Below are 27568 nucleotides of genomic sequence, written 5' to 3'. Positions count from 1 at the left end.
GCCCAGAAAGAAACCAAAATATCTATGGCCAGTTGATTTTTGACAAGGATTCCAAGACCATTCAATGCGGGGAAAAAAAATAGTCTCTTTAACAGATGGTGCTGGGCTATCTGGATAACCATATGCAAAAGAATGAATTTAGATGCCTACTTTACTCCATCTGCAGGCATACTTCATTTTGCTGCACTTGCTTTATTGCATTTCACAGATAGTGTGTTTTTTACAAATTGAAGATTTGTGGCAATTCTATGTCAAGTAAATATATCAGTGTTATTTTCCCAGCAGCATTTGCTCATTTTGTGTCTCTGTCACATTTTGGTAATTCTTGGAATATTTCAAACTTTTTCATTATTTGTTATTTAGATCTGCGATCAGTGATCTTTGATGTAATTATTTTGGGGGCATGATGAACCATGCCCATATATGACAACAAACGTAATAAAGGTATGCATTCTGATTAGTCCACCAACCAGCCATTCTTCCGTCTCTATCCCTCTCCCTAGGCATCCCTGTTTCCTGAAACACAATATTGAAATTATACCAATTACTAACTCTACAATGTCCTCTAAGTGTTCACGTGAAAGGAGGAGTCACATGTCTCTCACCTTAAATCAAAAACTAGAGATGATTGAGCTCAGTGAGGAAGGCATGTTGAACAGACAACATAAGCTGAAAGCTGGGGTTCTAGAGCCAGACAGCCAAGTTGTGAATACAAAGAAAAAGTTCTTGAAAGAAATTAAAAGTTCTACTCCAGTGAACACATGAACAAGAAAGAAAAGCAGTCTTATTGCTGAAATAGAGGAAATTTTAGTGGTCTGGGTAGATTACAACAGACACAACATTCCCTTAAACCAAACCCTAATCCAGAACAAGGCCCTAAACTCTCTTCAGTTCTGTGAAGGCTGAGAGAGGTGAGGAAGCTTCAGTACAAAATCTTGAAGTATAATAATCCATCTCCATAACAAAAGTATAAAGTGAAGCAGCAAGATATCCAGAAGATCAACTAATTAATGAAGGTGGCTACACTAAACAACAGATTTTCTTTGCAGTTGAAACAGCCTTCTATTGGAAGAAGATGCCTTCTAGGACTTTCACAGCTATAAGTCAATGCCTGGCTTCAAAAGCTTCCAAAAACAGGCTGAATTTCTTAAGGTCTAATGAAGCTACTGACTTTAAGTTGAAGCCAATGCTCACTTACCATTCTAAAGTTTGTAGGGCTCTTAAGAATTATGCTAACTCTACTCTGCCTGTGCTTTTAAATGTAACAACAGTCTGGATGAAAGTACATCTGGTTATAACATGATATACTGAATATATTTTAAGCCCTCTGTTGAGACCTACTGCTCAGAAAAAAAGAATGTCTTTCAAAATATTACTGTTCATTGACAATGCACCTGGTTGCTTAAGAGCTCTGATAGAGATGTACAATGTGATTAATGTTGTTTTCATGCCTAGCACAACATTCATTCCTCAGCCCACAGATGAAGGAGTATTTTTAACTTTCAAGTCTTATTATTTAAGAAATACATTTCGTAAGGCTCTAGCAGCCATAAGTAGTGATTCTTTGATGGATCTGGGCAACGTAATTTGAAAACCTCTTGGAAAGTATTCACCATTTTAGGTGTCATTAAGACTATTTGTGATTCATGGGAAGAGGTTAAAATATCAACATTAAAAGGAGCTTGGAAGAAGTTGATTACAACCTTAACTGATGATGTTGAAGGATTTAAGGCCTCAGTGAATGAAGTAACTAGAGATGTGGTAGAAATATCAAGAAAACTAGAATTAGAAGTAGAGCCTGAAGATGTGACTGACTTGCTATAATCGCATGATCAAACTATAACAGATAAGTTACTTATGGATACAAAAAAAGTGACTCCTTGAGTTACTAGGAGTAGATCCCATCTACTCCTAGTCAATATACTGTGAGAATTGTTGGGATGAAAACAAAGGATTTAGAATGTGACACAAGGGACGCCTGGGTGGCTCAGCGGTTGAGCTTCTGCCTTCAGCTCAGATCGGTGATCCCAGGGTCCCGGGATCGAGTCCCACATCAGCCTCCCTGCATGGAGCCTGCTTCTCCCTCTGCCTGTGTCTCTGCCTCTCTCTTTCTCTGTCTCATAATAAATAAATAAAATATTTTTTTAAAAAAAAGAATGTGGGATCCCTGGGTGGCGCAGCGGTTTGGCGCCTGCCTTTGGCCCAGGGCGTGATCCTGGAGACCTGGGATCGAATCCCACGTCGGGCTCCCGGTGCATGGAGCCTGCTTCTCCCTCTGCCTGTGTCTCTGCCTCTCTCTCTCTCTCTCTCTCTCTCTCTCACTGTGTGCCTATCATAAATAAATAAAAATTTAAAAATAAATAAATAAAAATTAAAAAAAGAATGTGACACAAACTTAGTTAATAAAGTAGTGGTAGGTTTTGAGAGGCTTGACTCCAATCCTGAAAGAAAATTGGCTGTATGTACAATGCTATCAAAGAACTTTGCATGCTACAGAGAAATCAGTTATGAAAGGAAGAGTAAATGGATGTGGCAAATAACATTGTCTTAAACTTTAAAAGATCGCCATAGCCACCTGCAGCAACCACCACCCTGATCAGTCAGTAGCCATTAACACTGAGGCAAGACCCTCCACCAACAAAATATTACTTGCTGAAAGCATACATGATGCTTGGCATTTTTAGCAATAAAGTATTTTTTAATGAAGGTATGTACATTGTTTTTTTAGACATAATGCTATTGCACATTTAATAGACTACAGTATAACGTAAACCTAACTTTTATATGTACTGGGTAACAAAAAATTCATTTGACTTTATTGTGTTGGTCTGGAAATGAACCCACAATATCTCAGTGGTATGGCCATACAAAAATTAACTCAGAATTGACCAACAACCTAAATAAAGAGCTAAAACTATAAAATATAGGATTAAATCTTTTTTACCTTGAATTTGGCAGTGGTTCTTAGTTTGACACCAAAAGCATAAGCAACAAAAAAGATAGATAAACTGGATTTCACCAAAATTAAAAACTTTTGTGCATCAAAGGACATTATAAAGACAACTCACAGAACAGGAGAAACATGGGCAAATAATATATCTGATAAGAGTTTAATATCCAGAATATATAAAGAACTTGTACAACACAGTAACAAAGACAATCCAGTAAAAAATGAGCAATAGACTTAAAAAGGTATTTCTCCAAAGAATATATACAAATAGCTACAAGCAATACAAATCGCTACAAGCATGTGAAAAAGATGGCCAACTTCATTGGTCATTGAGGAAATGCAAATTAAAGCCACAATATGTGATATCACCTTCCTCACATAGACTAAGATGGCTATATTTTTTATTAAAAAAAAAAAGGAAAACAAGTTTGGGAGGAATGTGGAGAAATAGGAAGGCTTATACATTTTTTTGGATATGTAGTACAGTACAGCCACTGTTAGGGTGCCTGGATGGCTCAGTCCATTAAGGGTCCAATTCTTGATTTCACCTCAGGTCATGATCTCAGGGTTGTGGGATTGAGCCCCACATAGAATCTGCTTAAGATTCTCCCTCTCCCTCTCCCTCTGTCTCGCCCACTTCAGTCCCCTAAACTGTCAAATAAGGAATTGATTAAAGCCTCTTTTAAGTTTGTCATAATCTATTCTAAAAAGTTAAAATAGGCTTCACTTATATGAGCTCTTTTACTTAAACCAGTGATTCTCCACTAAGGACACTGTTGCTCTGCAGGGAACATTTAGCAATGTCTGGAGACATTTCTGGTTGTCACAACTGGGGATGGAGTTGCCACTGGCAGCTAATGGGTAGAGGCTTGGGATGCTGCTAAATATCCTGCATTGCACAGGACAGCGTCTCACAACAAAGAGTTAATTATCTGACCCAAAATGTTAAGGTGCCATTGTTGAGATACCTTGACTTAATAAACCGAAAATTCTCAGCATTTATACATATGCAATTTGTGACACCAAAATTAGTGCTTTTCTCACTTCAAATATATAAAATTCCTGATCCAGCTTACCAATTCATTGTTTACTAAGCCAAGGATACAACAAGCTATTTACTCTGAATAATTTTACATTATGATTTTTATGTATGGGTAGAAAAGCTAGCGATTGTAGAACATATGTTCATATGTAGAACATAACTACATAGCTAGCGATTCAGAAAGAGGCCTCCTAATTACGTATTTTATAAATATATTTTATATTTAATTATATATTAGGTTCAAATAATACTTCAGTTAAATACTCAATGTGACTTTAGGCAAGTTACTTAACTTCTGTGCCAGTATAAGATGAGGACAAAAATATCTTTGTCACAGGGATATTGTGATCGAAATAATGGGTTACAAAACACTTAGCCCATTGCCTGGTATAACATAAGCAATAGATGAAGGTTGTCATTATTCCAATTTGCCAGGTAGACTGAATATGGCTGGATAGTTGCAGGTTGCTCTTGACTTTTCTGGAATCTCCTTGATTTCTCCCTCCCCAGTTCTCTTTTAATTTCTTCTAATTTGCTGTGAACCAAGCTACCTTTTTAGAATTGGGGGATCCCTGGGTGGTGCAGTGGTTTGGCGCCTGCCTTTGGCCCAGGGCGCGATCCTGGAGACCCGGGATCGAATCACACGTCGGGCTCCCGGTGCATGGAGCCTGCTTCTTCCTCTGCCTATGTCTCTGCCTCTCTCTCTCTCTCTCTCTGTGACTATCATAAAAAAAAAAAAAAAAAAAAAAAGGAATTGGGTCTGAAACTAGTCCTAAGTGAAAGCCTGGGAAGCTCCTAGGAGCAAATTGTATCTTGACTGCTTAGAATCTTTAACTTCTAGATTCCCAACTATGTCCCAAATAACAGAATTCTGTTATATAAATGACCTCTAAATGTTGAAAAAAGCTTCCTAATATTTTGTTCACACTATCCAAGAAAATCCTTTGGAATTTAGACATGCTCTGTTAGATGATGGGAAAATCTAATGCACCAGAACCTAAAATCTGTCCTAAAAACTAACATGATGCCTTAGTATTTGTAAGTTAGAAGACATTGAGAGTTTAAAGCAGTGATAATCAGACCCACAAATTTTAAAGCATGAGTCTTTCACTTGCAAATAGCATTTCTTCAATACTTCTAATACTTCTGTAAACGAATACTATGGGATAATAGATCTCTTGAATAGCTCAAGAGTTATAATCTCTTTTGTCCATCAAGACTTTTTTAAAAAAAGATTTCATTTATTTATTCATGAGAGACACAGACAGAGGGGCAGAGACCTAGGCAGAGGGAGAAGCAGGCTCCTTACAGGGAGCCCGACTTGATCCCAGGACCCTGGAATCACACCCCGAGCTGAAGGCAGATACCCAACCGCAGAGCCACCCAAGTGTCCCTGTCCATCAAGATTTTGTGTCCATAAGCCACTCTTTCCAACTTTCTACCCTATTCCATGGAAAGATTCCATGTATACCAAGTTCTGCATTTGTGTGTCTGTGTTTTGACCCTGAAATAGAAGTCTATGGGCCTAGAGTGGCTATGTATTTTTCAGCGAACGGTATTTTAAAATGTGGGTGCAGTCATAGTATGTGTGCCACAGAGTTACTCTGCAACTTCTAGTTAGACGCTAATGAAGTATATTTTAAATTTGAGAATTTTTTTTCAAAATGAGTAAATATTGTCATTTTAAAATAAACTGAGCTCATATAAGAGGGAAAATAAATTTTATCTTGTTCAAGCCACTATTATTGTAGTCTTGAACATTAGCTTATCCAATGGCCCAATACAAAAGCTTTATTTCAAAAAGACACTGAACAAATTTTCAGATATTTAAGTCCAGTGAGGATTTTAAGGCTCCAGGCAGTTTAGTTTCTAGCCATTCTGCAAACTGATAGATGAGTCAATACTTTAATTATGTAATTCCCAACCAAGATCGGCTAAATAATCTATAACTTAAAAATATAAGCATGGGGTGCCTGGGTGGTACAGTTGGTTAAACATCCGACTTTGGTTTCAGCTCAGGTCATCATCTGAGGCTCATGAGATCCAGCCCTGCATCAGTCTGTGTGCTCAGAGAGGAGTCTGCTTAAGACTCCTTCTCCCTCTCCACCCTCACCACCCTCCTCGCTGCCCCCCATCTATGGGCTCTCTTTTTCATAAATCAATCAATCTATCTATCTATCTTTAAAAAATAAAATCAAAATATAAGCTTGATACTGTAGCAGTTTTGCTCTAGCATCAGGACATTACAGCATCATATAAAATAATAATAGAAAGAGAATGTGATAGATTAAATCTAGGGTATCTGAAATAGTAGGCCAAATAAATTTTACCTTCTTTTTTTTCTCAGTGCTAAACCTCCCAGCATTCCAATACTGGCCACAGGCAAATTCGGCTGCAGATTAAGAGATATAGCTAATAATCAGAGCTCTCAGCAGTGGGTATTTGTTGACCATGGATGGACATTAGCAGACTCCCAAGCTCTAGAATATAGTTATATCTAGACCCTATCTCTTCAACTATTCTACAGGTGTAGGACTAGATTACATGTGGTAACAGGCCTTGTTTTTGTTTTTTTTTCTTACTCAATAACATCAGTTCTAGCCTAAAAAGATTAAAAATAGGTAGCAATTTTCTAACAGGGTATTTGGAACTCTGTCTGGAAGGGTCTTCTCACTGAATCTACCTAGGTGCTGAGAGACTGAGGTCTTTGTGAGACCACAAACCTGCACCCACCTCCTTGGGATAAGATATTCAGAGATTAAGGTACTTGTGGAATTGATTAAAAGTATCTTTATACTGATCCAATGGGAGAGGGAGGAAGGCTATCTTTAAATCTTGACCTAAAAGTGTTATTGTATTTCCTGAAATAATCTAGGGAAGACAAAATTTTACTTAATACTAAATTAACACAAATTGCAATATGGTGGGATTTCCTCCATGAGCTTATATGCTCCATCAGGGATTTTAAGTGTTACATTGCCAGCACATAGGAAAGTGCTGATGCTTAGTCAACTTTCAATGAATGAATGCAGAATTTGGTTCAGTGCGTGCCTTCGGGTTTAAAAGTTGCAACTTTTTATTTTTAACTTTAAAAAATTCTCCATTTATATATATGAATAAGTGAAATTAATTTGGAGGCTATTTAATTATTTAATTATTTTAGGTTTTGCTGTGAGAGAATGTAGTTTGGCCTGTGGCTAGTATTTAAATCTACAATCCCAATGCATTTAGAAGAGAGAATCCTGGAATCAAATCCCAGCAATATTATTAGCTCATGGTGTGATCCTGGGAAACTCAGTTTCCTCATCGGAAAATGAGGGAAAGGTTTTCTATGAGCTCTGCAATTGTGATTTTAGTGCTTGGTATAGAATAGGTTCTCAATATTTGTTGAATATGTGATTCTATGTTGCACTCAAGACTTCATATTTAATTAGTAGACTGAAACATTCCTCAAAAGCTTTTACTTTAGCTAACCAGCAAAAATTTCTGAAAACTGTTCCTTGGTAAACATTTTAAGCTTAGTCATTTTAATCAAATATTTAATCAAATATGAGAGAAAATTTATCTTGCATATCTGATCCATAAGCACCAAGTGTATCTAATTCCTTACTTTCGACAATTTTACCAGTCAGATATCATTATTACCAGGTTTTCCCAGCTCAGCCTCAGAAATAAAAACAAAATATGAAATTACGGTATTTTGCACATTCAATTGGAAAGCACATAAAGTCTTAACCATATTACATTCCTGATATTCAACTGTTTCTGGCTTTCAAAATTGGCAATTCTCTATGGTTCAAACTGAATAGATTTAGTATTAAATACAATGTTTAAGAAATAGTATGACAATAGCGGTTCCAAATCCTCTCATTCTACCTTTTACTGGTATCGTCTCCTACCTGTTAGGGGTGTGGCAGGTATTCTTCTAAAATTTCATAATATTGTGTCTCTTCTACGTAGCATTTGTAACTTATGGTTTAAAAATAGTATAAATATTTATGTTGTTCCAAATATCCGAAAGGGCTAGTATGAATAATTAAATGTTTCATAGAAAAAATATACTGATAGTTCCCTATATTGCTTGATTACTTAGGTCTGTGGTTCACAAACTTTAACGCTCTTAACAATCACTGGAGACCTTACTAAAATGCAGGTTTCTGAGCCCTGTATCCAGAGATTCTGATTCAGTGGATAGGCGTGGGGCCACGAATCTGCCTTCTTAGGAACTCTCACATTACGTTGACGTTGCTGGATCTTAAGATCATACGTGGAGAAGCACTACTGACCTCGGGTACTGAAGAGACTTTTTTGTAACAAGGCCTCTTCTTTCGTTTTTCTCAGTAAATAAAACTCAAGTCGATGAGGTATGATACATTCTCTCAGGCCCAAACCATTTCTTCGCAAAGTACTACATTAACTTAATTGAAAGATAATTGTAACTTGGCCTGGCTTCTAGAACCCACAATTTCAGGATCCACCTGTCCGTTCTTTAGGGCCTCCCGGAGCGCTGGCCTGCCAAGGAGGGCAAGGGTCGCCCCGGCGCCGCCGCGAGGCCAGGGGCGCCTCTTCAGAGCGTTATCAGCGGCGGCGCGTGGGCCTGACGAACTGCAGGAGGCTCCCGATAGGGAAGCGCTTGGGCGCCAAGCTGGGAGACCAAACCCTACCACCGCGGGCGGCCAGACCGACCCCGTCCGCGAGGCCTTTCTCCGCCGAGGCCCTTCTTGGCGCCCAGGGGGCCTAGCGGCGGCGACAGAAAGCCCTGAAGGGGAGCCGCGGGCAGGTTCGCACCCGCCGGAGATCACGCACTGTGAGCCTGCGCCCTGAGCCGCCACCTCCGGGCGGCCGCCGGGCTGCCGCCTCCCCAGGAGCCGCCGGCGCCAGGACCAGCAGCAGCTCTTGCAGGCCGGCGAGCTCGCCCGCTCCGCTCCGCCGCCCCGGGCTTTCGAAGATGTCCGCCCAGCCCAATGCTGGCTTCGCGAGAGAGGCTTCTCGCCAGATCCTGGCCGGTGGTTCCGCTGGTAAGGCCGCCCCGCCGCGGGTCCCGGAACTTTCCTCAGAGGGGCCTCCCCACTGCAGTTTCTCCGCGGAACTGCACGCTGCGGTCGTACGCGGAGCGGGAGGCCGGGAGCGGGCGGGCGGGCGGGCGCCGGGGGCCGGGGTCGGGTCGCCCCCGCCCCCGCGCCCGCCGGTGCCCCGCCCCCCGGGCCTCGAGCCTGGAGCGCGAGCGAGGCTGCCCCAAGGCCTGCCCCCGGGAGGAGGCCTGGGTGCGTCGCTGGCTACCGCACTAGGAACGCGCCCGCGTCCGTCAGACTTCGCTTTGCTCTCAGTCGTGGCCTTTTTCTTCTGGGTACTTGTTCCGTACCTCCTGCCTCCCTCCTCAAAGTGCAGACCTCGGGACGCCGCGGGTCTTCCCCTTGCAGACTGTGCTTGCTTCGGGCCCTTCGTGTCTCCAATAGGCATATTAAAATTAAAGGCTGGGGTCCCTGGGTGGCGCAGCGGTTTGGCGCCTGCCTTTGGCCCAGGGCGCGATCCTGGAGACGCGGGATCGAATCCCACGTCGGGCTCCCGGTGCATGGAGCCTGCTTCTCCCTCTGCCTGTGTCTCTGCCTCTCTCTCTCTCTCTGTGACTATCACAAATAAAAAAAAAAAAAAAAAAAAAAAAAAAATTAAAGGCATACGTGAGCACACAGAAACGCCTTTGGTGTGAGGCGCTCACCTTAATATATGGAGAGTTGTGCTGTCGGAAAAAAAAAAAAACCTTCAGAAAAAATTTGTTATAAATAGTTATAAATATAAAAATTTGTGGCAACAGTTACCAAGGGTGGCTAGGGAAAGTTACTAACCCAGGAGATTATGTTGTGTGAATGTGTGTTAGAGATATTTTAAAATATAAATTATGAAGAAAAAAAAAATAAAATAAAATATAAATTATGAGTTGATGGAGAACTTAATTTTTCATGACTGTGATGCATTTTCATTATAAATGTATAATTACTGTTATTCACTTATCACCATAAAACTTTTTTTTTTTTTTTATAAATGTAGGTATTCTCTTAAGTTATACTGTGGTAACTCTAGTAAATCATTTTAAGAGAGTGACTAGATGTCTAGTGTTTAACATTGACAAGTAAAATTTATTTTCAAACAAACTTGGACTTTTTATAAATGTCTATTATAAATTGTGCCTGGTTATCACTATGTCATGAACTACTTGATTCTCAGGAGTACCACATAAAGCCAGATGTATCAATTACAGTCCGTACATTTTACTAAAGATATTTCATTAATATGGCAATGGAGGCATTCATGTCTTATATGTGACTGTGCTTTGCCCAGCCATAATTATGTTAGTGGCCCCACTGTCTATCTTTTTAGTTGTTTTCCAGTAATGATGATGAATTTTCACCAATTTACTCACCATTTTGGTCAAATTCCATAATGTCCAAGACTCTGCCAGCTGTCCCTGACTTAGCTGATTCAGAGTCCATGACCCTGATAAAAGAAAACTTAGCTGTCCCAATAGGAGAATAAAGCTAATTGGTAAACATCCTAGCCTATGACTAATGATCCAGAAGCATCTGTAATTGGCTTAGATGAGCCTACTCTATGGTAAGCACAGCTAAATTCAAGGGATGTTAAGAGTAGATCAAATTGTAATCCTGCTTACACTATTTTGTTGGATAATAAGTATTTGGCACAAATATAATGTATGATTCCATCATGCTCTTACAGTTGTAATTAATATGAATGAAAATTAGTATATTTCTAAGGTGAATTAAACGTAGCATAGTTGATTTATATATTTAGTACTATGGAATTATTGATACATGATGAGAATAATTAGAAAAGGAATCATGTGTTCTACTTGGACAATAACATTTTCATAAAATTTTGTATTTATTGGACTTCAGTAAATGCATACTAATCATATTACTTATATTAGGTCAAGGGCCAGAAAGAAATTAATATATGAGAGGTAGAATTTTAATAGAGAAAACACATTTGATTCTCTTGTGTTGGAGTTCTGATTACTGATAATACTTTTAAATGCAATGCAACACATCTATGTGTGTATTATATGACCTTTTGAGGGTAAAGGTTAAAAATACATCCTGGGCTTTCTTAAGGGGAAGAAAAAATCTGGAGAAGTTTACTGGAGAAATACCACGGTATCATAGAATTCAAGGTCTTGATATGTTCCTGGAAGAGACTGGAGGAGCCAGAGCACTGAAGGGAACTCAGAAAGTGTACTCTTGCCATCTCTTACCTTTCTTCACTTTGTCAAATGGGTTAAGCATTTCCAAGGCAACAGGGTGGTGGTTAATAATAGGGTCACAAGTAATTCTAATATGGTTGTTAGGACGGCTTGCCATACTTCCATGGATTTGCCTGGTAAGGAGTAAACATGACCAAATGGATTCAGACAGCTAATTACTTAAAAAGACAGGAAAAGCAAGTCATTATGGTGTCAGTTCCCTGTCCCCTATTCCATAAACAACACAAAACTGAAGAAGCCAAATGATACATGGTGTAAGCAGTGGGTCACTCTGCTGTAGCTTTCTCTAAGTGGAAGCGAGGTGGAAAGTCTTGTGTTCAACTGAAACTAGGGAGATAGATGAGAAATGGCCTTCTGATAAGATAATGGGAGAAACCGCTTCTCAGCTCTTCCCCACCAGTCTGCTTATCTTCCCTTAGGGCAGAGGAAATCACAGGGCATCCTGCCAAGACTTGGGTCAGACTGTGGCCTAGCCTTGCCTATAGGGTTATATGGAGATGTGCGAGGTTGTCAGCATGCCAGCATATGGTGCCCTCCTGGTGCCTTTCTCAGTTTTTTTTTCATACAATTGACTGCTGTTTTCTGCTCTTCCATCCATGTGACAGAGTGTGGTTCCTAATGGCTCTTGAATTTACCTGCTCTTTTTTTTTTTTTTTTTTTTTAATATATATATATTTTTAATTTTATTTATTTATGATAGTCACATAGAGAGAGAGAGAGAGAGGGAGGCAGAGACACAGGCAGAGGGAGAAGCAGGCTCCATGCACCAGGAGCCCGATGTGGGATTCGATCCCGGGTCTCCAGGATCGCGCCCTGGGCCAAAGGCAGGCGCCAAACCGCTGCGCCACCCAGGGATCCCCGAATTTACCTGCTCTTGATTTCTGTTCTGTAGAGACAATGAGAGACTGACTTGCTTTTTTTTTTTTTTTTTCCAAGTGCTGTGTAAAATCCTGGGAAAGACTCAAGATAATCCGGTTTTGGACAGGGGCATACCTCTGCACCACTGCCGTTTGTAGCCACTGCCCATGTGTATGGGTGGGAATTTCAGGGGAGATTTATTTTCTGGAGAAGCCAGATACATCATGAGATGGGCAATAGACGTCTTTCATAAAGATGTATGTCTGTCTTTCATTAAAAGATGTTTTGTGATATTTGTATTTAAAAGACCAAAGGAGGACACCTGGGTGGCTCAGTTGGTTAAACGTCTGCCTTCGCTCAGGTGGTGATCCTGAGGTCCTGGGATCAGGCTCTTTGCTCAGTGGGGAGCATGCTTCTCCCTCTTCCTCTGAAGCTCCCCCTGCTTGTTCTCTCTCTCTGTGTGTCTCAAATAAATAAAATATTAAAAATAAATAAATAAAAGACCAAAGAGATTGATGTGCTGACAGTTGCTTGGACATTATACATCTAAAGACTGGCTTTGAGCTTGTAGCTATAGCTAATATATAAAGCTATTTTTACCAATGGCAACCTTGTTTTACATGATGAAAGCTGTGCTCAAGACAAGTCAATATGAATTGAAGTTTTACAGAATAGGTTTCTAGTTTGTATTTTCAGCTTCAAGCAATCCCATAAGATTCACAATAGAAGCCAATGATGAGAGCTTCAGGAAGATCAGCAAGGCCAAACACTAGCAGGAGGATTAAGGATGAGAATAAGAGACCATTGTATTACATCCTTGGTGCTCAAAGTATGGCCTGTGGATTAACAGCAGCAGGCTCCTGGTAGCTTGTAGTTTGTTAGAAGTGTAGGATCTCAGGCACCACTCCAGACCCGCCCTATCAGAATCTGCCATATAGGAGGGACTCTAAGTCATTGGTCTGCACTTTCCCATTTTAGAAGCACTGTATTATTATTATTGTTATTTATTTATTTATTTGACAGAGAGAGAGCACAAGCAGGGAGAGCAGCAGGCAGAGGGAGAGAAGCAGGCTCCCCACAGAGCAGGGAGCCTGATGGGGGGAGGCTCAATCCTAGGACTCTGGTATCATGACTTGAACCAAAGGCAGACACTTAACTGACTGAGCCACGGAAGTGCCTCAGAAGCATTGTATTAGAAGACCATGGAGAAAAGAGATTTTATAGAGGGGAAACCAGATTGGCAGAGGGTCACAGGTTAAAACTGGCAGAAGAGAGAAGAATGAATTCTGTACACCTCATTATGTACTCCCAATTTAGCCGTCAGTCTTATTTTCCTTTTCTCTCCTACACATGCCACTCAGTTTCTACCGAATAGATCTGTTCACCATACTTGGTTGTTACCTTACCTTTCCACTTTAGTTCACAATGCCTGGATTTTTTTCCTCATATTTTCTCTACCTATTGAAATCCTGTCTATTTTCTGCATGAATGTTTCGCAGATGGCCTCTACAGCCTCATCCAGCTTAACGTTCTCCTTAACATGCTAATGGCTCAAATAATAAAAATAACGAACATTCATTGAGTAAATACTAAATGCTAGACTCAGGTCTAAGCTTTACATGTATCAGCATGTTTAATCCTCATCACAACTCCAGGGTGAAGAAACTGATGCACAGAGGGCCTAATTAATTTGCCTATGGTTGCACAAGCATGCAGCCATTGCTGTAGGAGATCAGAATAGCAGAGGGACTAGGAGGATATTATTTCCATTGTCAGACATTTTTAGAATCTGGAGAGATCAAATCAAGTCTACTATCCCTTATTATTTCTATATCTCTTATTAGTTTACATCTCTTAAAAGAGCTCTTTTATCTACAAATAAAATTCTTCTAGAGTTTCTGCTAAATAATATGTTTCTTTTTCTAAATAATTTCATGTGTATGGATGCAAGATTAGCTTTTAACCAAAAGAAAATTATCAATCCATTCAGGGCCTAAATGTGCAGTTGGGCAGGTAGTATACTGAAAAATGGCTCTGGCCACTGGAACAAGTGGGAACTGAAATTTAGCCCATGCTGATTCATAATTCATGTATCCTAGAGTAGAGATATAGCCACCTGAGGGAGAAAGGATATCATTTTCTGTTTCTCACAATGACCAAAGGGATTGGTGTAGCCTGACAGCAATATTGACAGAATTCCCCCAAACTCGCTAGAGCTCCCAAGGTCCCTAGGTCTCAGTATTTTACATCATTATCCTTTAGAGCACCGGGAAGTTTCCCTAAGATGCACATCTCTTCCTCGAAGCCAAGAACTTAGCTTTGCCTCAAGATCGTCCCATTCTCCTTAATAACCGGTTTGGCTTCTTCCAAGTGTTTCCAAAGCTCATGGGGTTCTTATTTCCCATCTTATGTAGAAGCCTTGTAGGCCCACTCAGATGGTATTCTCCCCAAGTTCTCACTGGGCTTTTGCCTCTAACGTCAGAATTTTCCAGGGTCTCTGGCAGGTCCTCTTGGATCCCTGACAGACCGTGCTCTCACCAGAGCCTATCAGGGTGCCTCTGAGGCCCTGTCCACACTAAATTCCCTTGCACAGTGGCGTCTTTAGGACCTTCCTCCTCCTGTCTCCCAGAATCTTCTAATCATGTTCCCAGAAGTCTGCAAGTACCACTCAGAGAACTTCCTAGAGCATTTCCCCTCATTATATATCTCTTATGTGATCACTGTGCATGCAGGACACTGATTTATTTCCCAAAATTTCCAGGATCCTCTCTCTAGGTTCACCCTCATTTCTTGTCTCTGGTAGGCACACACCCCCATCACATCTCCAATCACAGTTTTTATTTTGTGTGTCTTCCTGGAGATATTTTAGTCAAATTATTTAGTTGGAGCATTCTGGAAACAAGTTTTCTGATTTTGCACTAGACACAGCTCCAGTACTTCATGCAGTTTGTTTCCTTTATCACCTTCAAGGGGTCAAATGAGAAAGTGAAATGAAAAACATTTTTTAGAGGAAAGAAACCTGGGATTCATGGGTAAGTCTTTGGGAAATTGACTATTGAGAGTACCGGTAAAATGTGCGTTATACTGATGGAAGAGAGTCAAAGCTTTCTACCTAAAAAGGTAACTAAAATGGTATTGGATAATTTCAAATCTTATTCTTTAAACTCCTGATCTTATATATCTTATGTATCTTTATTTTTACAAGATTTCTACCTTTTTTTTTTTTTTTTTTTTTTTGCTTTAACCCATAGTAGTTAAAATACAGTTAAAAGAAGTGCCATAGCAGGCAGTATGTATACTGGTAGTCCTCTAGACTTTAATTTGGGCTAAGTAATAAAAGAGTTGATGCTCCAGGGAGTAATCAAAGTTAAGATTTTGATCAAGGAAAAGTCTTTTTCAGAATGGGTGCAAAGAGGACACACATGTGATTTGTATAAATGGCACCTTTGGAACTTCAGGATTTGGGAAACTGCAATTGTTTGATAATAAATAGCAGGTTGTAGTGAAACAGGTGATCCTCTATGGTACATCAAAGGGAGGCTGGAACCCATTATCTGGGTAATTAGGAAGGAAAAATTCTCCTTATTTTAACCATATAGAAGGAAGTAATTCTATTGCTCAAATTAATTATGAAATACCTTTAAAGGATGTGTTTAATTAAAATGTAGTCTTGTTTCTCTTTTTAAAAAAATTTTATTTAAATTCAATATAATTGACATATACTGTATTATTAGTTGCAGAGGTAGGATTTAGTAATTGTCAGCTGCATACAACACCCAATGCTCATTACTTCAAGTGACCTCCTTGATGCTCATCACCCGGTTACCCTATCCCCCCGCCTCCAGCAACCCTCAGTTTGTTACCTATAGTTAAGAGTCTCTTATGATTTTGTCTTCCCTGTTTTTCTTTTAAGATTTTATTTATTCATGAGAGACAGAGAGAAAGGCAGAGACATAGGCAGAGGGAGATGCAGGCCCCTCACAGGGAGACCGATGCGGGACTCGATCCCAAGACCCCAGGATCATGACCTGAGCCAAAGGCAGATGCCCAACTGCTGAGCCATCCAGGTGTCCCTATCTTGTCTCTTTTAAAGAAAATCTAGTTCTCAAAAATACAAATTTAAGAACAAAATATGAACGTGTAACCACATTTCAAAGGATTTCTTATTTTACTGTCTTTCACTGGAAAACATTTTAAAAGCGTTAAATATAACATGTGGGTACATGATTCAGTTGATATAAAAACATGAATCAACTTTAACACAACATTTTAGGTACATTATGTTAAACCAGTGCTTCCTCCTCTCCTTTGCCTCTGCGCTGCCTTCCCCTCCCAGACTTCAACATCTCAGATCACTGAGAACCTGGAATTTTAGGGAGAGCATAGTATATGCTCAGAAATGTATGTTGACTGTATTAATGAATAAATATCAGAAGCTTAAGCCACAGAATATATATTCTTAGAATCCTACTCTAAAGAGAGAAAAGTATGCTGAGGTTCAACCAATATTTGTAACAGTACTTTCCTTTAACAATATTTTCTTTTATTATCACCAATTAGTAAATGAAGTGAAAAAATTATCTTCTGGTCTAAATTGTCTGCCACCTTCTGAGTGAGAGGTCCATGATAACTTTCTAAATTTATGTGTCGTCTTTAGTTCCAGGGCCCCAAAATGAAAAGAGGTGCACAAATCATTTTGAAACATCTTTATGATTTAAGTAGGTGGCACGTTAAAAGAATAATAAATCAGATTAAGGAAATTCTATGAGATTCTTAATTGTTCTAGATTTTAATTGATTTTTCTGGCCAATTTCTTTTCCTTTTGGTTTTAAGTTATTATGTTTGTGTCAATTATTTCCATACTTTGATGTGATCATGGTTTATACACATTCTAAGTATTCTATTAAATCTGTATCTTTTGATCCCTTTTATTAGTTTGCTAGGGCTGACTGAACAATGTACCATGAACTGGATGGTGTAAAATAACAGGAATGTATTGTCTCACAGTTCTGGAGGTTAGAAGTCTGAAATCAAAGTAAAACCAGGAGGGCTGGTTCCTTCTGGAGGCAGCAAAGGAGAATTTGGTCCATGCTTCTCTCTTAGTTTCTGGTAGTTGGTAACAATCATTATGTTCTTTGACTGTCATTGCGTGGCTTTCTCTTCCTATTTGTCCAAATTTCCCTCTTTGTTATATGGATATCATTGAGTTAGGATTGAGTTAGGGCCCATTACCGTCTGGTATGACCTCACTTTCACTTGATTATACCTGGAAAGACCCTATTTCTGAATAAGGTCACATACCAGGGTTTAGGGCCTGAACATATCTTTTTTGGAAGACATAGTTTAATCCACAGAGAATCATGTTGTGATTCTCAAGTTTGTGTTCCATATCTCAAGCTATGGTCCTGTGTCTCTCTTCCTTTCTTTGGAAGCCTTTGTGAAAAGTTCATTACTTGGTTTCCAACCTACTATAATTGGCATATCTGTCTTTACCTTTCTGCTCAAACTGTTAATGACTGGTTTTCATTTTTAATTTTACCTATCTTTGTAAAATTTCACATCTCTGACCAATTTTTCTCCTTAAAGTTGTCTTTACTGATGATTGTTACTCTTCTCTTCATGTCCAGTCACTTCTTTACTGTTTCCTTTGCTGGTTCCTCTTCTTCCCTTTCCTCAAAAATTGGCATTCTTCAGGGTTCTAAGTTCTCTGCTCCATATAATCTTACCTCCCTGAGCAAGCCCATCTGTTCTGTGGCTTTAATATTATTCATTTGCAGGTAATTCCCCATCTATATTTCCAACTTCTCTGTGTCCTACAGATACAGATTTCTAACTCATACAGTAGAAATAACATGGGGTCAAGAGTTATGTGGATTCTTAGTGATTTTTAAACATTTTTAACATTTCAGAGGTAAATTTTGAAACTCCTATCAGGCCATCAAATACTATTTTTTCTGTTGTATCATTGTACTAATCCTTATTTTGAGTTGTCTTTCTCACTCATTCTTTTTGTTAACATAGCAAGTTGCAAGTGACCTTCTCTGGGTGTTTATTTGAGTTAAATGGATCCTCCCTAATTAGTCAATAATTATGACAAGACAAACAGGAAACAGTAAGATAAATCTTAAGTGCTCACATTAATTGAATGATAATTATGTATGAAGCACCTTACTTTGCTTAAATTATTGATATTAATTTGTAATTTCTTGAGGATGAAGAAAGTGAAGCTCAGAGAAATTAACTAACTTGCTCAAGGCCAGTGACAGAGCAGGAGCTCAAACTCTGTTCTCTTTGCCTTCAGAGCTTGTACTCCTACCCATTATCCCACTCATCCTCATAGTGTGCAAAATGAGAAATCAGGCAGCCCCAGACCTCTTTTCCTTCAGGCTGGGTTAAAATATTATGGCCGCTCTAGAAACTCGCTCATTGATGAACGATCAAGATCTGCCTTTGGTGCAACCAACCATTTCTTGTTTTTGCCAGACCTTTAAATGACAGCCATAGTACAAGTATAAAATAATCCGAATGACCCATCAGAGGACTCTGTCAGCATTGGCAGAGCTACCTCTTTTCTGTCATTCTCCACAGGCGATTGTTTAGGAATGAGTTGAGCCCCAATCCTTGGGTAATTGTTAAACGAACCTTATACAATCAGGTCAGATACCAGAATGACTCATTAGAATGAGAGCAACCCCACAGCAGACTGGGTGAGCTGGGCTGTGAAAAAGGAGAGAATTTAAGTTGCATGACATAGGTTTGTTTTGAACTTTTTCATTTGCATAAATCTGGCAGCTTTAGGTGAGACACAGGGCAAATTTATTGGAATGTCTGTAAAATCTAGAATGGACTATTACAGGGGGAATATAACTTTGGAGAAATAATAATGATATATATGTTTCAATACAAATGAATGACACCTAAAATAGAATTAAGCTTAAAAAGTTTTACATTGTGAGAGAGAAAAAGAGAGAGAATAAATGCCAATGAGGCTAATATTTCTTGAAAAATTATCAATGTTTATGGATCATTAAATGTATCAAAATCAGATTAATACAATTATGGGAAGTATTATTTTTGTTCTTATTGATGTGGCTGCTGTTATTATTATTCTTATTTGGAGAATGATTGTACAAATAAGTTAAAATACTTTGGAATAAATTACAGGTATCTCTCCAGAGATTCAATAATGAACAAAGTTATTTTAGAGCTTTTTTCTAAGACAATGCATTTAGTTGGCTACTGTATCATAGTGGACAGTCACATTTGAATAGAAGAATCACATTCTGTCCTTGTGCACCTATAGATGGCACTGTCTTCCCATAATTTTGTTGATTTGCTTAAAAATAGAGAAAAAAGGAAAAGCTTTCTGCAGACAGTTAGATGTAGAAGTGTGTTACCTTCTAATTAGATCCTACCACTGTAAAACATTTGAAACAGGTGCCTGGCATAGATCATAGAGAATTATACATTTGAAAAATGTAGATGCCTGGACTTTGGAATTAATTTTTTCATTTAATTATTCCTAACTGTGTATGGAAAAAAAAATTATGTGTATGAGTAAGAGAGGTAGGAGCAACTATTTTTATTGCTATAATATTTATTTTCTCTGTGGTGGTCTTGCTTTTGAATTTAGTTTTGAATCAAGCAAAAATTGTTGATAAGTTTTAGCATGAATGTCATATTCATTGCTTGTAGATCTTGGAGATTACCTTGTGGAAATGAAACTCCTACATTCCATAATTTTGTTTCTTTAAATTATCAGGGTTTGAATGTATATACACTAATAGTAAATTATAAGCTTCTATGAGCAAAATCTAGAGTGCCAAATGCATAGTTCTTTTTATTTATCTATCTAGGGTAGCCACTCAAAATGCTATTTCTTGTTTCAATATAATAGGCTTTTACATAATAAAGTGAGGGAGGTGTGTAGGGAATATATTTTCTTAAGTTCCAAACAGGATTTTTTTTTTTAAGGTAATACATACGTGTGTGGAATTAATGAAGTCCTTGCTACTGTAAATGAACTTCTAACCACAAGATGGCAGTGTAACTTGCCCATATTTTTTAAAACATTTTTTAGAAAAATGATTAGTAAATTAAACACATTATTTCTTTCCCTCTAAATGAGAAATGTATGCAACTATGAAATTTTAGGAAAATTATGAAGAAAATGAATTTTGAAGGTACTTAATATAAGAAGTACTAAAGACTCTTTAATGATTTATTTCGATTAGCAGGGGCTTTTTTTGGTGGAGCTAAGAAAACATTTATTTCATATTCTTTTAAGTTGAAAGTAGAAATATGATCATATAAAAGTTCAAAATCATATCAATAACTTTCTTTTACAAAGCGATATAGTCTCATGTTTGCCTGATAAGGCATCAAGGAAGAATAAGACTTCTTCTGTTTCCTTCATGTTTTTGTAAAGATCTGCATTGGCGCATGACTTCTTTTCAGCACACATACATTGGAGATTAGAAGGTCAACAAAGAAGCAAAGAAGGGAAAGAAAAGAAAGAATAGCAGAGATACTGGCACCTAAGTTATATGGTAAGAAAGCAGTGATGATGGTGTCTATGTGACCCTTGCTGAATTTATATATTCTATACTTTAAAAATGATCATTTGTCCATTCAATAGGGGCTTTTAAATAGGCATTATCCAGTATTGTTTATATTTATAATGTTTTATTGATATGTTTATATACTGTGTGGTATTGTTTTACTCTACATGGATGCTTTTTCACAATTACTTTAGTTTTTGTGTATGTGATTAATTTAAAAGATTATACTGGATTTAATTCATGTTTTTTAAGTCTTTCAAAGAGTGAGTCCCTTTTAGGTAGAAACCAAGACTTACACAGTGCTTAAAATATGGTATCTATGCAGTAAATCTATTTTTATTCAAATTGCATTTGCCACAATGATACAATTCTCTTGAGACATATTTTGCTTATGTTCCCCTGCTTGATCAGCCATAAATGTGGCAGAGACAAAGAAAATATCTTCTATTTTAGAAGCCAAGTGCTTTGAACTCATTCATTGCATCTTATTTTGCTTATAGTGGAGGGAATGTTCCATGTAGAAGTGATAATTTCTCAGAGCTGCACTGAAAATAAAACTTTTATTTTTTGATCTAAGGTATATGAGAATGCTAAACAATGTGATTTGCTTCCTATAATGGAATATTTGACATATAATCAATATATGATTCAGTTTCTGCTTGTGAGCAACTATACACAAATATTTTGTATTGTAAATTTAAAAAGGAGGTCTATTACTTTTCATTATTCGCGTAAGTTAGAAATAGATGGCAAATTTTTTGTGGGTAAGTTAAAATTTTGAAAAAATGACTCACATTTACCATGTATAGGAAAAACATATTAGACATAAGAAAAAAACATACAAGACATAAGAAAAACAAAATGCAGTTACCATCTGTGAGAAAAAATATAGTTTCATGTAATGCTTAAATATGTATGTAGGTCGTGTTCCAAAAATCTGTAGGTTTAGGCTATTTGTTTGCAATCAGGGTGCATTTCCCCCTTAGAACAGTGTTATGTAATTTGTGGGTGAGCCACAAAACTATATATTTTTTAAACCCTAATAAGTGTGAAATACCACTAATAGGAGCTCTGAACGCTGGGGCATTTAGGATCCTTAAGCTCAAATAGAGGGTTCTGAACCCTTTTGAGATTAGCTTCCCTGGAGATTTCAAGAGCTCTAGGTAGAGTGGAGTGAGATTGAGATTCTCATATGCAGAGATAGCCTGCTAGCTTCTCCTTGGCAATGAACCAGGAGGGAAGGAGTGCCAGCAGGACCAGAAGGGCCATTTGAATGGGGCCTTACATTCACAAAGGACCTTATAACCTAAACTTTTGACATTTCTTTCAAATAAAGCTAGACACAGAGTCATTGTTTTTCTCATTGCAGTTGTGTGTGTTAGAAGCATTAATATGATATGTGATATGTAGGCATTTAAAATAAGCTACATTTTAATAACTGTTAGTTGGCATTTCTTTGCTTTTCAATATATTAAGAGTCTCAAAACATAGAAGAGTTTTATGTCAGTTTTAACTTCTGAAAGGCTCTCATCCTAAGGGAAAAGGGTAATGATTTCTAGAGGTTCTCACTCCAGTTGTTTCTGGCACATATTTGTGTCATAAATAGATGGATGGATGGATGCTGAATAGTCAGACAGCAGAAAAGGACCACAGGGGAAGTGTGAAGCAAACAACTACAATAAAGGAAGCATCAAGGTTGGAGTAGTTGGGAGTCGCAGTGGTTATTGGTATAAATAGGTTGTTATTAAAACTATTTCTACATTGGAAATAACAAAACTGTTTCTACATTGGAAAATATCTCTATTTTTTGTTATGATTCATGTGCTTTATATAAATTTGTGTATTCTTACATTTGAACATACATGAAAGAAGTCACGCTTTTAATGTATGTCTTATTAACATTGCATAGCTGTAAAATAACCATATATTAAAGTTTTAAAGAAATCCTAGTTTTTTTTTGTTTTATTGACCTGTAACAGTGACATGTTTATTTAAATGTAAGAATGCATATTAGTTGTTAACTAAAGCTGATATATAATAGTGACAGATATTAAAACATTTTCTTATTTCTGTCACTTGATGATAACCTCCCTGAGGATAAGAATCTTAGTCTGTTTGGTACCCAGCAATCTCCCTAGTGCCTAAAATAGAAAATGGCACAGGCTAGATACTCAATAAACATTTGTTGAAATGAATAGGTGACTGAATGAATGGTAAATTTATTTTGGCTCCCAATTTTGAATGTTAATTAATTTAAAAAATTCTAAACTTTTCAGCAAGATACTAGAATGTATGTTGCTTCCTAAATGATTTGAAGGAGTGGGTGCAATTTCCTCCATGCCCAACACATGTCATTGGTAGTGCTTACCTGCCATCAAATTCAGACATTACTGGAGGAACCATGCAGTGTCTAAAATGAACGATTCCATTTTATTCCTAGTAGTGGCAAAGGAAGAAAAAGGGATTCCAAAGGGTCCTACGTTTCCTGCCCCGATTGCCCTAAGAAGGAGTCAATCTTGTCAGGACTTTAATCCTATGTAGTCTAAGTTCCATTGATTCTGCAAACCTGGATCTTGACTGTGACCTGTTTTTTTCCCAGTACCTGGCTTCCCAGGAACGGTTATAAGAAGTATAGACTATTTTATTGTTGACTTGCTTACACTTGGGGATAGGTTAATTTTCCCAAGCTCAAAGTCTAGTGTGCTGGTTGTATTTTTTTCCAGTCATATATCATATATACACAAATATGTGTACTTCACAAAATTATATGTATATATGAATATGAATACATACATATATGTGTGTATAGATATATATATATATGTATATGTATTGATCTACCTACTTTTTGTTTTCAGATCTTTATTTTGGAATTACATCATTTTCCAAAACTAGTTATGTATATGGCAAACTTTTGAGTATACTGTGGGAGTTAAGCAATGAAATGGTTACAACTGAGATGATAAAGAAGAAAATAGGGTACTCCATCAAGAGGCATCCATGTTTTCCTAGTGAACTTTACCTTGTGAAGAGGTAATATAGGGAAGTAATGTACCATAGGGATTCTGATGCTTACTGACTAGCATTAAATCCCAGCTTTGATATTCATTAGATGTTGCGAAGGCAGTTTAACATTTCTGTGCTTTATCCATAGGATACATTGCAATCTACTTCATAAGGTTGTTAAAGGGTCAGATGAGTTGATACACGTAAAGGTTTATTATTGATATCCTTTGATATCATATTGGTAAGTTGATATCATTAAAGGCCTAGGATTTAGTAAGCACTCAGTAAATGTTAGTTATTAATGGAGAGTGAAAATATAAAAGTATTTAGGCATATTCCAAGCATTTCAAAAATATCCATAGGTGAATGACATTTTATATGAATATATGCAAACTATAATTATGTTCTATAATTTATAATGTAAACTGTATTTTTCTATTTACTTTCTAGAAACTTAACCTTATTTTGGGGTGGTAGAGTTTTGTTCTCAAACCTAGATATCATAACGGGATGAGCACTGGGTGTTATGCTGTATGTTGGCAAGTCAAACTCCAGTAAAAAAAATATACAAAAAAAAAAGAAAACAGTAAAAAATAAAATAAAATAGGGATCCCTGGGTGGCGCAGCGGTTTGGTGCCTGCCTTTGGCCCAGGGCGCGATCCTGGAGACCCGGGATCGAATCCCACGTCGGGCTCCCAGTGCATGGAGCCTGCTTCTCCCTCTGCCTGTGTCTCTGCCTCTCTCTCTCTCACTGTGTGCCTATCATAAATAAATAAAAATTAAAAAAAATAAAATAAAATAAAGTAAAACCTAGATATCAATAACATAATCTTATTTTTTGTCAGAAATTTTAAATTTTTATTCCCAAAATGGAGTCATTAGGTTTCATTTTCAGTATTCCATAGTGGGCCTATAGGAATGATTCTCAGTTCATATCCCAGTGGTCACCCTATCAAATAACTTGGGTCATTCTCTTCCCCCGAAACATACTTTTTTTTTTTTTTAAGAAAGAAGGGCATTTATATTTTTGTAGGTGTTGTATAATATTTATCATTCATAATAACTTTGGGAATCTTAAAATCACAAATTATTATTTGGAGCAAGTGCATTGAGTATTATTAATCAATATAAGTAGTAAAGGCATTTCCTTTAATGTGGTTATTTCCATATCCCATGCCAGGGAGAAAGAGACTGACCATCTGATTGACAACTGCTGATTTATATATTAACAGGGGTCTGTTAGTTCTTTTCCCAGGAATTGAAGGCAAAATTGTTACTCAAGTTGTTAATTAGCCATCTCTCCTTCTCTCCTTAGTTTCTGTATTTTTTCTAGTCTCTTAACTCCAAGGTTCAGTGTTCTCACTAAGGGGCCTATCCAGGGCTTCCCACCAAAGCACCCCATACCTTTCCAACTTTCATAAATAGTTTCCTAATCTGACTTTTTTAAAACTCTGATTTTGTCCTAGGAAAATTTTATTCTAGTAGCTAAATTGATAAATGTAGTTAATTGAACTTTATTACGTGGGATAGGCTTCAAACTGTGCCTTTTGGGCACAGAAAAAAAGTGTAAGTTGGGGGTAGGCCAATCGGGAAGGTTTTGAGCCACCTACAAAATGAACTGGCTTTGTCTGCTTCGTTACCCCAAATGTTGGAGAAAGCCCAACAGGTATCTTTCATGGAACCCCAAGTATCTGATTCTTGCTGCTAATACTTGGGGAATTATTAGTCAAATGCTTTCTCCTCTTTTCTCATCCTGCCTTCAATACACACACACACATACATACACACAGAGCACACAAATACTTTTTAGCTGGGCTTTAAGCAGCTATCCTATTATTTACATGTTGACATTATGTTTCTGTGTGTACAATTTTCTATTAAAATTATTTTTAAATTAATTCTTCTCAACATCCTTGAGTTTCTTAACTGTCTTGTATATACCAGGCCCTGTGATAAGTGTGGCTGGTCTGATTTTAGCCATGAGGAATTTTCAGCACAGAAGGAGTGGTAATATTTAACTGAGTCTATTTGCCAGAAGGCGGGTGCTTGGTTCACCAAGCTTCACTAAAATTTGATATTTTGCTTTTGCAAGCTGGTTAGAAGCATTGCATTAAAATACTGCCAAATTTTGTCCCTTTTTGTCCAAACTTTTTTAACTTGAAAAAGGAATTTCAGTGTGTAAAAATTTCCATTATAAGGCCACCTGTAAACTTAAAACAGTCAAACTGTTTTTTCAGCTGCTTGCAGCTCTGTTTCTCAACTGACTAATACTGACAGATAAAGATGGCTTTCCCCTGAGAAGGATTGTTTTGTTTGTGGTTATTCTGTCACTACCAGGAGGGACAGCTCCCCTGATCCGTAGGGAATGCAGAGATGCAGTTTACAGACAGAATCATATGCTGACTAGCAACTAAAAAATAATAGTCAAATAATGATTTCATTGTTCCTTCCTGTGTCCATGACGACTGAGAGGTATGCAGCTAGACCAGAACACTGCCTTGGGAGTGTTCTTTTCCTCCAATACTACTATTTTGAGAAAGTTAACAATTTATTCTGACAGTCAGGCTTGGGAGAAAAATTGGCATTTCCAATATCTTGCTAATTTTAGTGTTTTTGTATCCCGAAGCTAATTCTTCTGACACTTCTTCTGTTCACTAGCACTCTGACTTGCCTTTTTTAAACATCTGGTTTATGGCATAGTTTCTACCATGATGGTCGTCAGTGATGAAGAGTTCCTCCTCTGGAGTTGGACAGAACTGTCTTTACATTCTCTCTCGGCCAATTAACAGCGGTGGGACCTTGGGAGAGTTTCTTAATCTTTCTAATCTTCAGGTCCTTATTCATAAAGTAGGAATTAGTAACAGAATCTTTCTTCATAAGGTTGTTGCAAATTAATTGAGATAATGCACAGAGAGTGCTTAGCCTGCTTCTTGGCACAAGTAAGCACTCCATAAATTGATGGTTTGTTGCTGTTATTAGCAATCTCTTGTACAAGACTGTAAACTTCCAAAGCACTGGTTCTCAGCCTTGACTGCACATTAGAATAACCTGGGTAGTTTTAAAAGATCCTGATGCCAGGGCCATAGTCCAGATCAACTAAATCAGCATCTTCGGAGTTGGGCCCAGGATTTGGCATTTTTAAAGTGCTTCAGCTGATTCCAATGTGCAGCTGAGGTTGAGAAATACTGTCCCTGAAGGTGGGACTGTATTATATTAAAGCACTCAGACAAAAATGTATAAAAGTGACACATTGTACCTTGCAAGTTTTGTTACAAATATTTTAAATAACTGAAGAGGGCAAAGCCAATTTAGTGATTTTTCAAGGGGCCGCTTTTTATCAACATCATAGTAGAGCAAATACTAAGAGACATGGAAAATTGTAAAATATGTGGGAACCCACAGTTTCAATGTGAGAGTTATATAAGTTGAAACTATGCTATAGCAAAATTACTTTTATATTTTAGTGGCTTTTTTTTTTAAAAAAGGGAGATAATTGACAGTCATAAAGACAAATCTGTACTATTTTAACACAAAGATCAATATAATTCAAACACATCCCACTTAGTTCATATCCATGTTTGTTTGAATTTGAGGGAAAAACAATGGCAACATGAGAATACATGCTTTTATATTGCTTATGCTGAATCAGCATCCTTAGCCATTCATTATAGTGTTAAACTTTTTGGAATGGGAAGGTGAAGATCCAGGAAAAACTCAATTGTATTAACTATATAAGAAAACATGACTTTCTTCCTAGTAATCCAAAAGACATTAATTATTAATTTTCAAGATCTTACGATGTTAAAAAAATGAAAGTACTCTCACAGTGTCTTTTTCTCTATGTATACAGTTTTAACCTATGTATACTGTTGATG

General features: G+C 37.6%; 2 protein-coding genes and 1 pseudogene across 6 annotated transcripts in view; 2 read left to right on the top strand and 1 right to left on the bottom strand.

Annotated features, from left to right (window-relative positions):
- MIPOL1 (mirror-image polydactyly 1) overlaps positions 1-8247 on the bottom strand; it is a 328218-nt gene extending 319971 nt beyond the window's left edge. Inside the window, exon 1 of the mRNA XM_038544530.1 lies at positions 7892-8247. The gene's annotated coding sequence lies outside the window, so the exon portion shown is untranslated. The remainder of the gene's footprint in view (positions 1-7891) is intronic.
- On the top strand, positions 548-8175 carry LOC111097001 (annotated as a pseudogene).
- Positions 8248-8291: 44 nt separating the features above from the next.
- SLC25A21 (solute carrier family 25 member 21) overlaps positions 8292-27568 on the top strand; it is a 470243-nt gene continuing 450966 nt past the window's right edge. For 2 of the 5 annotated variants that reach the window (XM_038544546.1, XM_038544544.1), the window contains exon 1: positions 8292-9010. In XM_038544546.1, coding sequence (XP_038400474.1) covers positions 8941-9010 — 70 coding nt within the window. In that variant the 5' untranslated portion in view covers positions 8292-8940. Of the gene's footprint in view, positions 9011-20554; positions 20676-27568 lie in introns of all 5 variants that reach the window. The other 3 variants (XM_038544547.1, XM_038544545.1, XM_038544549.1) reach the window with 3 other exon arrangements.

This window comes from Canis lupus, chromosome 8 (assembly GCF_011100685.1).
Source record: "Canis lupus familiaris isolate Mischka breed German Shepherd chromosome 8, alternate assembly UU_Cfam_GSD_1.0, whole genome shotgun sequence".
Taxonomy (NCBI): domain Eukaryota; kingdom Metazoa; phylum Chordata; class Mammalia; order Carnivora; family Canidae; genus Canis; species Canis lupus.
Note: the sequence above shows the minus strand (reverse complement) of the source record. Positions and strands in the feature narration are given on the sequence as shown.